Source organism: Calonectris borealis, chromosome 23, assembly GCF_964195595.1.
Source record: "Calonectris borealis chromosome 23, bCalBor7.hap1.2, whole genome shotgun sequence".
Taxonomy (NCBI): Eukaryota; Metazoa; Chordata; class Aves; order Procellariiformes; family Procellariidae; genus Calonectris; species Calonectris borealis.
Window position 1 is genome coordinate 9270412 of NC_134334.1, and position 11792 is coordinate 9282203.

The following is an 11792-nucleotide window of genomic DNA, read 5'->3' on the forward strand; positions in this document are numbered from 1 at the left end:
CAGCGGGGGAGGCGCCGGGCCCCCGCGCAGGCGGGTGGGCCCCGCGCTGCTGCGGCCGGCGGCGGCGTTCGTTCTGGACCGAGAGCCGGAACGTGGAATCTCTCTGTCAAAGGCAGCCCTGAGGTTGTCGTCTGGTTAAAACCTGAGCTACTCTGTTCAGGTAAAGCTGCCTTTTCAGATAGGCTCCGCCTAAACCCAGGCGATTAATAGGTAGGTGTTTAAAACTAGTTTTGAAAACCATCTCTCAAGCTAGGTTATATCCTGAAGTCTTTGTAGCTTTCAGAGGTAAGGTGAAGTTTTTTAAGGTATACAAAGCTTTTTTTTATCAAAAAGATAGGCGAAGCGTCGGTGTCGGCGCCGAGCGTGGCGGGGCTCTGGGCCCAGCACCTCTTTGCGGGGAGCCTGCCCGGAGAGGCAGAGCGAGGAGGCCGGGAGGGCGGGCCTGCCGTCTGCCGGTGGGGCGTTTGGTGGCCTCGGTTGAAAACGCAGTATTCCTTTAGTTTAGTTATACATTTTAGGTGAAAGCCTTAAATCTAAAAAGTTTCAGTGATGTTTTAGGTGTAACTCAGTCTAAGACATTCCTAAAGACTTTTGGTTTTTGTGCTAAAAGATTTTAGCACAAAAACCCAAATCTGTTTTATTACCACTTGAAGTCAGTCAGTTAAGTTACATAAGTTTACATAGCGTAAAACTTTTTATAGCTTTTATAGCTTTAACTTTTATTACTTTTAAAATCCGAGTGTTATCTATATCAGATATAGAAACAACTAAAGAATGAAAACAAGGTCTTCTTTTTAGTTTAAGCTAAATCTATCATCGGTTATACCTGTTTAATTTAAAAAGGGTAGAGTTTTAAGCTGCTTGAAGGGTTGATTTTCTTCTTTTTTAACTCTTTGAATGTATAGCTTAAATCTTAGGGAAAAAAATCTTTTAATTAAAAGTAACTACTTGTTCTTAAGTTTTTCTAAACTTTAGGTTTTTTATATTTAACTTCTTTAGTTTAAATAAACTAAAGAATAACTAATGATAACTAATAAGCTAAAGAATAACTTTTTATTTAAATAAAGTTTTGTAAAAGTTTTTTTTAATTAACTTTTAACTAAGTTCAGAGGGTTTTTTTATACCAAGTTCTTAGGGTTTGTACACTTTTTAAATAAGTTAGTAATAAAGTAATAATAATAAAGACAATTTTTTTTAAGTAAGAACTCTAAGTGTGTAAAGTTAGAACTTAATAATAAAGTTAAGGTTCAATTCGGAACTTAAGAACTTAAAGACAATTTTTTATTATTTAAGTTCCTAATTGAACCTTTAGTATGTCTTTATTAGTCTTTATTAAGACAATTTTTTATTATTATTATTGTCTTTAAAAATGTCATAAAACTTGTTTTTAAAGAACTTAATAATAAAAATTAATAAAGAATTTTTATTATTTAAGACATAATAATTAAGTTATTAGTCTTTTATTATTTGTCTTTATTAGTCTTAAAAAATGTCTCGATAATAATTAAGGTTCAATTAGGAACTTAATAATAGTCTTTAGACTAATAAATACACAATAATAAAATATTAAAATTTTAATAAATAATAAAGACTTAATAATTAGTATGTATTAATAATTATTAAAAGACAGTTTTTATTAAGTTAACCTTAACTTCATTAAAGTTCCTAAAGTCTTTGACATTTTTACAGGTCAAAGTTTTTTTAAAAAAACTTACTCTAAAAAGAACTTTTAGTTAATAATTCTTAAACTTTAACTTTATTCTTTGAAGTTAATAATTCTTAAGCTTTTAGTTAATAATTCTTAAATTTTAAGAACTCAATTCTTTAAAAAGAACTTTTAGTTAATAAGAACTCTAAAAAGAACTTTATTCTTTAAAGACATTATCAATAAAGACCTTACCGCTAAATAATTTAAACTCTTTAAAAAGTTAGGTAAAAGAACTTAATTTAACTTAGTTAAAGTTAATAAATTATTAATTAGTTAAGTCTTTGAAATCAAATTTATTCTTTTGTCTTAATAAAAAGACATAGTAATTAGGTTATTCTTATTCTTTATTTAACTTAGTTACATAAGTTTAATAATAGAGTTCTTAATAATAAATATTTAATAAACTCTTAGTTAAGAGCCTATAACTCTAAGTTTAAGTTACTAAGTTCTTATTAAAGAACTTTACTTTGACATTATTAAACCCATTACCTACTTAGGTAACTTTTAAGTTCTAATTTTTTAGGAACTTACTGAGTTTTATGAACTCAATAATTTAGTTAATAGAGTTCTTAAGTTCTAAGTTAGTAAGTTATTAGGTAACTTTTAAGACATAAATATTTAAAGACCTAAAAAGACATAGTAAAGTTCTTAATTTAAGAAGTTTATAAACTTCAACTTTACTTAGAACTTAAGACTACATATTTTAAAAACTTTTTTAGAAGTTTATAAATTAATTAGCTTAAATAATTATTTAAACTAAAGTTCATTAAATTAGTTTAAATAAACTTATGTAATATAAATTAGTTTTATAGAAGTTATGTAATAAACTAATAATGTCTAAGTTCTTAATAAACTCAGAGCTTTACTTAATTTAAAAATGTCTTAAGTTTGTAATAGTAAATTTAGGACATTATCAATAGTTAAAAATTAACCTAAAGTTTATTATTAAGCAACCTTAAATTATTTAAGACTAATAAAGAACTTTTATACGAAGTTTAAAAAGTTAAATTAAAAAGTTCTTTATTAGTCTTAAGAACTTTATTAGTCTTAGGTTAATTTTGAATAACTTTATTATTAAGTTTATTAAGGAACATTATTTAAGACTAATGAAGTTTTTTAACTAAGAACTTTAATAAAGAACTGTATTACGAACTTAAGAACTTTATTAAGAACTTTAATAAAGTTCTTTAACAAAGTTAATTAATAGAACTTTAATTAAGAAGTTATTTAAATGGAACTTAAAAAGTTATTTAACTTTATTAAAGAAAGTTAAAGAACTTTTCTTAAAAGGAAGTTCTTTAATCTAAAACTTTTTTAGTTTAAAAAGTTAAGTTAAAGTTCTTATTAAACTAAAAGTTCAAGAACTTAAAGTTCTTTTAAAGAACTGTATTAACCTTTTTAAAGTTCTTAGTTTAAAAAGTTTAAGAACTTTAAACTTTCTTAAAAACCAAAAATTTAATAAAGTTCTTTTTGAACTTTAAGAAAGAACTTTAAAAACAATAAGTTCTTTATTAAGAACTTTAAAACTTCTTAGTTTAATAAAGTTCAAGAACTTTAATTTTAGTATAACTAACGTTAAAGAACTTTTAAAACTTTAATAAATTTTTGGTTTTTTATAGTTCTTTAATAAAGAAAAGTTAAAAAGTTTAATAAACTAAAAGAAAGTTCTTTTTAATTAAACTATTTAAAATTCTTTAATAAGAACTTATAGTTCAAGTTCTTTAAAGTTAGTTTAAGCGGTCTTAAAGTTCTTTAATAAAGACCTTTCTAAGAACTATAACTTCATAAAAGACAGTTCTTTTTAAAAAACGTTTTAAAAGAAAATTCTTAAGACCTTTAATAAAGTTCTTAAAGACCTTAAAGATTAAGTTCTTTTTTTAAAAACTTTTTAAAAAAGAACTTTTAATAAAAGACCTTACGATTTAAGGTCTTGCTTTTAACACCTTTAAAAAGACCTTAATAAAGTTTTTCTTGTAATAAACTATTAATACTTTAACAACTTTTAAAACTAACTTACATACGTAAAAGTTAAAAGTTCTTTAACTTAATAAATTTTTAAGCTTAAAGTAGACTTAAAGTTTTTAATAAAAGTCTACACTAAGTTCTTAGTAAAAGTTACATCTTTAAAGTTCAAGACAATAAATTAAGGTCTTTTATTAAGGTCTTTAAGAAGTTCTTAAGAATGAACTTAAGTAGTTATTAAAGTTTAGTTTGTTTAAGTCTACGATAAGAACTTAACAAAGAACTTCATACAAAAAGAACTAAATTTAAAAGAACTTTAAACTTTTGTAAGAAGTTCTTTGTTAAGAAGAAGTTCTTGAAGAGTTCTTACATGTTCTTGAGTTCTCGAAGTCAGTTAAGATATATAATAATGTTCAAGAACAAAATTCAAGAACTCAGTTAAGAACTAATTGTAGACTTAAAACTTGAACTAAGAACTATATTACTTAAGTTAATAAAACTTCAGTTCTTTAGAACTTTTAGGTCTACAATAAAAGAACTTTATTAATTAAGGTCTTGAAGAACTTTTTTATTAAAGAACTTTATTAACTTAATAAAATTTTTAGTTATTTTATTAAGTTAAGAAACTTTTAAAGTTTTAAGTTCTTAATAAACTAAAGTTGGTTCTTTAGTTCCTAAAGAACTAACTTAATACAAGTTTAGTTCTTCAAACTTATAAACTTTAAAAGAACTTTAACTAAAGAACTATAAACTTAAAGAACCAAGAAGAACTTAAGAACTAACTTTATAGTTCTTACTTAGTTTATTAAGAACTTTTTAAGAACTTAACATAAAGATGTTAACATAACTAAAGTTCTTCAAGAACTTAAACTTCAAGTTAGTAAAGTTCTCAGGTAATATAGTTCTTAGTTTAAAGAACTACAAAGAACTAAAGTTCTTAAACCAAGTTCTTTGATTCCTGGGTTCTTAATTCTTTAAGTTCTTCTCGGTTCTTCAAGTTAGTAAAGAACTAAAGAACTAACTTTTAAAGTAAGTTCTTAACATAAAGAACTTAGGAACTTGTGTTAACCTTAAAGAACTTAACATCTTTAGTTATGTTAACATTAAATTTGTTAAGAACTTAGTTTATTAAGAACTTCTCAAGAACTTAACATTAAATTTGTTAAGAACTATAAAGTTTATGTTAAATTCTTTTAAGAACTTTATGTTAAGAACTAAATTGAAGTTTAAGTATTAAAGAACTTTTTAAAGAACTTGCTCAATATTATTACTTAAACTACAGTTTAAGAACTAAAGAACTTAACATAAAGAACTTTAGTTCTTGAAGAACTTAAGAACTTTTTAAAGTTCATTTAGTTTTTATTCCTGAAGTTTAAGTAGTAAAGTTCCTAGTACTTCTGAGATGTGCTTTAAAATTTTTCTTAATCATCTCACATTTACAACTTCCAGATCTCGCCTTTTTTAAAATCTACCCGTCCAACTCTTTTACAGAGGTCAATCTGCCTGCATTCCTCTAGAGAGGCAGACATCTGTACAGTTTTAAAGTTTCCAGATTTAAAAACAAAACCAAAACAAACCAAAAAAACCTCACAAACCTTTCAGGCTGTGCCCCTGCAAAACCCCAAACCTTACAGGTTGTTAGATTTTGATGCTTCACTATTTAAGTCTAACTCTTCAAGGCATTCCCTTTTGGCACTTTCTCTACAAGAAGTTTCGTTTCCTCCATAGGTCCGCCTCTTTTTGCATTTATTATGTTTGTTTTACTCATCGTTTCTATTTCTGCAACGTGACTTATTTCTTCACTCTAATGAGGGAAGCGAGTCCCAGGTCCAAAAAGGGACACCGTTCTTTTTCTCTCAGGTCACAATGGCCACCTTAGACTCTTGACTTGGCAAGAGTAACTCCAGTCTCATGGAAACTTCGTAGAGACAGATCCTGGGAAAAAAGGCTTGTTGTTTCCTGAGGTTGCAGGCCTGCGCCAGAGCCCAGCCTGTGCAGCTCGGCCCTGGGAGTGCTGGTCCCACATCCCACGGCCACCTGGGAACGACGGTCTGCCTAGGGTCACCCTTCCCGGTTACGTTCCAGAAGGTCCAAGTGGCTGGGCATTCCTTACCTCTTCAACCTCTACCTTAGCCTCAAGAGGATTGCTTGGAGATTCTACCACTTCTGCTGTGAGAGAAAATAAAAAAAAAAAAACACACCACAAACCAAAACCACAGAAGTTTCATCTAAAACATGTGGGCTCTTCAGTGATGTCCTAGGGCAGAATCTAACGCTTCTACATTATAAGCTCATCGCTGCTCAGCGGATGGGCGAGAGTCCTGGGCTTGTGCCCGACAACGTTGACATCTACACCCTGTGGATGTTCTCCAGCTTCCAGGCGTTAGTTGTTCGAGCAAGGTCTCAGCGTTGAGAGGCCAATAAGGTCTATCTATCTTACCAGCCACACCTGCAAACCTGTATGTTCACACCACAGCTGCAATTAACTCGGTTTCCTTCAGCACACATTTAGCACCTTGGTCCACTTCATGTTAAGTTGCAACCTATCTATGCTTGAATGCCTCCAGTCTCCCCGTTGGGACCTCAAGAGGAGGGTCTTCCCAACCAAAAGAACTCGCTGTCGTCAGACAAGCCAAGGAACCCAGATGAGACTGGCCAGATTCTCTAGCTTTCACCTTGCGGCACTGGAGTTGACTTCGGGAAGGGTTTAGGCCTATGGCAGCTCTCCACAGTAGATGTGAAAGCTGCAGGGTTGAACCTAAGGACCCGAAAGACCTGTGACCACTTGCACGTCCTGCTGGCCCTTAGGTGCGCCCCTATCACCCATGCAAGCCCGACACCTACCCAGTACATTTTACAAGAGGGCAGCTGCTGTGGGGAGACTTCTCGTTCTTACGGTACTGGTTTCACCGTCCACAGTGTCACCTGCCTCTGACCCCTCGCACCCTGGCTGAGACCGCTCGCCTCTCTGGGGTCACCGCCCAGGGCAGCGTTGAGAGGCACGTGACAGAGCTACTCAGATTCTAGTAACGCCGGCTTTCAGGTATTTTGCGTCAGCATTCTACAGAGTGCCTGCTTGAACAGAAAGCGCACAACAGGTCTCTAGCTACTGTAGGTTACAGCTTTCTTTACAAGTCTCCTTACAGGCCGCTCAGCCTACGCTGCGACCCTGACGCCCACCCACGCTACATCCCCGTCCTGCCCCCGCGCCCCTGGCGCTCGGTAGCCACCCGCCAGCTCCTGGCGTCCAGCCGGCTCCTCGCAGAGGGGACGAGAAAAGACACCGTGATCGTGTTGCCGACTGTGCCAGGTTGCTTTATTCAACCCCGCTGCCCGCCCTGCAACAGCTCCCACCCGATGCCCCTGTGCACATTGTTGGTCGGGACTGCGCTGCTGCCGTGGGCCTCCCCCCGCCCCCCAGCACCGGTACCCGCGGTGCCTGTGTACCAGGAGCTCCACAGCACCCCGGCCACAGCATTGCCCAGAGTCAGTACAGGCATCCCGGCGCTTACGGGTACCGACAGCGTGTTACAGGCCCACGGACAGTCACAGCAGGAACACTGTGGTGCTTTGCATCCCCCCAGCGTCCCGCACCCCGCTCCCCTGGCCCTGCCGCGGCGCAGCCCGGGCACACCCTGCTCGCCCCTCAAGTTTGCTGGACGCTCGTGCAGCCAACGCAGGGTTTCGCGCACCCCAAAGGGGTCCATGTCACCCGGGACACCCCACGGGGACCTGCTTGGGTCACCACCGACCTTGTGGCTGCACGCTGCCGGCCGGTTACAGCCACCAGCTGCTGCGGGGGGTCTCACTGTAAAGTGCCGCGGGGCAGGCACGGTGTTACAGATCGCACCAGTCACTACCGCAGCGTGCCGGCACCGGCTGTCTCTGGCAGAAACTGCAGCCCACTGCCACCTGCCTGCAGGGGTACATCTCTTCTGTTGGGGGCATGCACGTCACCGGGGATGGCAGTGCTGGCTGCGGTCCTGCTCCATCCTGACGATCGCCAGCTGCGCAGGACACGGCCCGCTGGCTACCACCCCCCAGCGCTGAGGCTTGCCGAGCGCTGCGCCGATGCCCAGGGCTCCCACGCCCACCAAACCATCATCAAGGAGGTGACACGTCATACAAGCGGATATACACACATATGACATGGCAGCACATCGTGATATGACAGGCTGCGACACCAGCCAGCGCCTCCCGCACGCTTGGGGTCCGGCTCCTCGCCCCCTTCCTCCCAGCCCCTCAGCCGCCCCTGCGGCACGCGCTGCAGCACGCCACAGAGGACGGGCAGCCCCCCACGTTGCTCAAGTTCACAAAGGCAGCCTGTAGCTTCCCCTCCCAGGCAGCGCGGAGCCCACCACACCGCTGCCAGCGGTCCCACGCGAGCGCCTGGCCCCGGCCTCGCTTCGCACGCAGGCACCGCACACAGGGCACCCCTCTCCACACATCCTACAGGCAGGCATTTATTACCCCACCAGATCACACGTGCACTCCCTTTGCCATAGAACTCGGCAGAACATTTCCAGACCCTTCCAAAAATTCCCACCCCGCGCCCCTGCTTTGCCCACTACACCGCCGGCCGGGCTGGCAAGTGCTGCCTGGTCCCTGGAGGGACCCACAACCCCGCCCCAGCTGAGCCACGGCCCCGCTGCTCTGCCCTGCGCACTCGATGCCCACCGCAGGTCTGGCGCTGGTGGCGGTGTCGCTTGCCGGGCCGGTGGCAGCATGACTCCGAAGCTGGGCCTCGTCCATCACGTCCCCCGCTGAGCTCGAGGCGCCGCTGTCCATCGCCGCTCGTCGTCCTCCTCCTCCCGCCGCGAGGCTCCCCGCTGGGCTCCGGCAGCCACGAGGAGATGGCGGCGCAGCATCGCCACCGCCTCCCTGAGGCTCCGGCATGGCGGGCGGCTCTGCTCAGGGGCTCACGGCACAGCACCCGTCTGCACTGCCTGGGCAGCCTCTTCACACCCGCTCCCATCGGCACGGCTGCCTCTTTCCCCAGCACACCCCACATCTCCCCCATGGCAGCCCTGGCTCCTCCTGGGGACCCCACAGCCAGGACACATGCACCGCCCCGCCGGCCCCCCGCCACCCACCTTGTTTCTCCAGCCATGGAAGGAGACCTGTGGTAAGATGCTCGGCTTCTGCACCACGTCGCAGGTCCTGGAGCCAGAGCTGGCAATGCGTGCAGCTCCCGGGGGCCCTGGCTCCAACTGGGCTCCCTTAACCCTCCCCCAGGACCAATCAGCCCCCCTCAAGCCCCCCAGGAACAACACACTTCCCTCAAGACCCCCATTGCAAATCAGTTGTCCTCAAGTAGCCCAGGGCCAGCAAGGTCCCCTGAGACATCCCAGGGCCAGCCAAGTCCCCTAAAGCATCCCGCAATCTACCAAGTCCCCTAGAGCCCCCCAAAGGCCGACTGGGTTGCTTAGAGCCCCCCAGAAGCACCCGGCCAGACCCCAGCCCCTCTCCCCCCTAAACACCCACCAAGCCTCCAGCCCCTCAGCGCCACGGGCACGGCTCCCACTCCCCCCTCCTCACAACCAGGGGCAGCTTGCGGGGTAGCTGCCCACTCCGCCTTCGCCGGGACCCTGGCCAGCCCCGCTGCACAACTCGGGGACCCTCACAAGCACATGGGTCAAACCCTGGTGTCACCACAGACAGCCCCGGGTGTCCGCCCCCGCCGTGTGCCCCCCCAAATAACCAGTGGGACACAGGAGGCCAGCATAGCACTTTTGCCTTTATCGCATTCAAGACTCGTTGCACCGTGTGCTGCGTCCTCAGTTCGTGCTCATTTTCTGCCAACAACAAGACATGGAGGGGCTCATGGTGAGACCCGCGGCTGGGTGGCCATGGGGACGGCGTGGTGAGCCCCTCCATGGGGGGAGAGGAAGGGGCACCCACCTCGTTGATCCAGTCGATGTAGGCAGACACCCGCGTGAAGACCGTCGGCTTCTTAACCGTGTTGCAGCCCAGCCCGGAGCCAAAGCTGACAATGCCGTCCACCTCCCAGAGCCCCTCACGCTGGCAGTTCAGGGGGCCGCCCGAATCCCCCTGCCCGGACAGACCGACACTCAATACCCGCTCCTGGGCACCCCACCTCCCTCCTGGCCACCCGCCACCGCAGCTCCATCCGCTCTCCTCCCACGCTTCCCACGGGGTCCGCAGCCCCGACCACTCGGGCACCCCGCCTTTGGCCGGGGGCACCCACCGCCCCGCGGTGCCAGCACTCACGTTGCAGCCAGCGACGACGCCATCGCCGCCGGCACACACCATGGTGGTGCGCACGTTGCTGCCCCACCAGTCTCTCTGGGAGCAGGTCTCGTAGTCCACCACGGGCAGCAGCGCCTGCTGCAGGACGTCAGCCAGGGGCCCGTTCGCTGCAATGACAAGGCACACCTCGCACCCGCACCCCCCTCCCCTGCTCCCCAGACTCCTCCCCGGAGACCCCACGCTTACTCCAGAGGCGTCCCCAGCCGGTGATGTAGCAGGGGTAGTTGTTCTCCAGCGTCAGGCCAGCGGGCGGCAGGCAGGCGGGCTGGATGCTCTCGCTCTCCTGCACCTCCTGTGCCAGCTTGATCAGGGCGATGTCGTTGCTGCAGGGAGAGCCGAGCCATGGGGTCAGCGGACCCTGAGCTGTGATGCCCCCCCGCCCACTCCCGACGTGTCCATCCCCTACATGATGAAGAAGGAGTTCCACTTCTCGTGCACGATGATTTTCTCCACGCCCACGGCCACCGAGCCCGGCTCATCCTCCACCAACAGGTCCTGCTTGCCCAGCACCACGCGGTACGTCAGGCTAGAGCTGCCGGGGGGAGAGAGGGGGGTGTCGGTCTCCACAAACATCTTGCCCCACCCCGGTGCGGACCCCCCAGCACCCACCTGATGCAGTGAGCGGCCGTCAGCACCCAGTTGGGGGCGATGAGGGTCCCGCCGCACGTGTGGTACCAAGCCTCGTAGCGGTTGTACTGCAGCGAGACCTGCGATGGCGAGGACACAGCGTCAGCACGGGGATGGCCCCATCCCATCCCCCTCCCCATCCCCCCGGCCCCCCCCTTACCTGCCACGGCCAGCTGTGAGCCTGGGCGTCTTCGCCGCCCACCACCCGGCTGCCCAACACCGGCGGCACAGCCGGCTGACCGCATCCGTAGGCTGCGCGACACCCAGCAAAGGGACCTCAGCGGCTGCCTGCGCCCCTGTGCCCGGGGCCACGGCAGGCGCTGGGGTCCCATCACCCCTGCCCCGATCCCACCCCACTGCCCGCACCCACCGTAGCCCAGCAGCACGGCGAGACACAGAGCCCCCAGCATGGTCGCACAGTTCCAAGGTGCCGTGGCGGGGCCACTCGCCCCTCTTATAGCGCCTGCCACCACCTGGGACTTTGCGTCACCCCTCCTGCCGCCAACATGTGGTGACTGTCCCACGCCGGGGGGCAGGGGGACGATGGGGGCTCCCCGGCCCCATCGCCCCGTCTTATCGCCCTCGCCTGTCCCGCCTGGGAATGGCCACATCTGCCCATCGTGCGCTGGCACTGCGCCGCTGCACCGCGATGTGGCACGGCAGGGACGCCTGGCCCCAACCTGGGGACAGGCAGGGTCCCTCTCAGGGGACGGCTGGCAGGCAGCCCCCTGGCCGTGCTGCTCTCCATAGGGTGCCAAGCAGCCCCACTGCACCCCAACCTTGAGCACCAGCTGCCCCAGGACGTGGCCCCCCCAGCCCGCTGCCCTCACACCGCAGGGCCAAGGTCCCCTTATCTCACCCTCCATGCAGCCGAGGCCGGCCAAAACCCCACGGGTGCCTACGGGGCCGCAGAGCCGGGCCGGGGCGGGGGTCAGCCCCTGGGCACATGGGCAGATGCCAGCAGGGATGCTGAAGACCTTCGATAACACCACATCCACACACCTGGATCAGGCCCCCGCTGCTTCCCACGCTGATGTCCCAGTGCTGCCACAGCTCGCCCCTGTACACCACCGCCCGCCCGGGGGGTCTGGCTCCAGCAGCGGTGACCGGGTGCCCATGGCCGGACCCCGCTCCCCGGCAGGCTCCTTCCCCCTACCCTAGCCCCCGCCGCAGACACGACCACGCCGCGGCTGCACCTTGGCCCCCTGCACAGGCACCCAGCATG

General features: G+C 46.7%; 1 protein-coding gene across 1 annotated transcript; it reads right to left on the reverse strand.

The window, feature by feature from the left end:
* Positions 1–8124: 8124 nt before the first annotated feature.
* Positions 8125–10977, reverse strand: CTRC (chymotrypsin C). The gene is made up of 8 exons (XM_075171913.1): positions 10938–10977; positions 10728–10843; positions 10550–10647; positions 10347–10472; positions 10127–10263; positions 9902–10047; positions 9572–9721; positions 8125–9465 (listed from the first exon to the last, which is right to left on the reverse strand). The coding sequence occupies exons 1-8, from the start codon at positions 10975–10977 to the stop codon at positions 9448–9450; spliced, it is 831 nt and encodes a 276-aa protein (XP_075028014.1). The 3' UTR covers positions 8125–9447.
* Between the last annotated feature and the right edge of the window lie 815 nt (positions 10978–11792).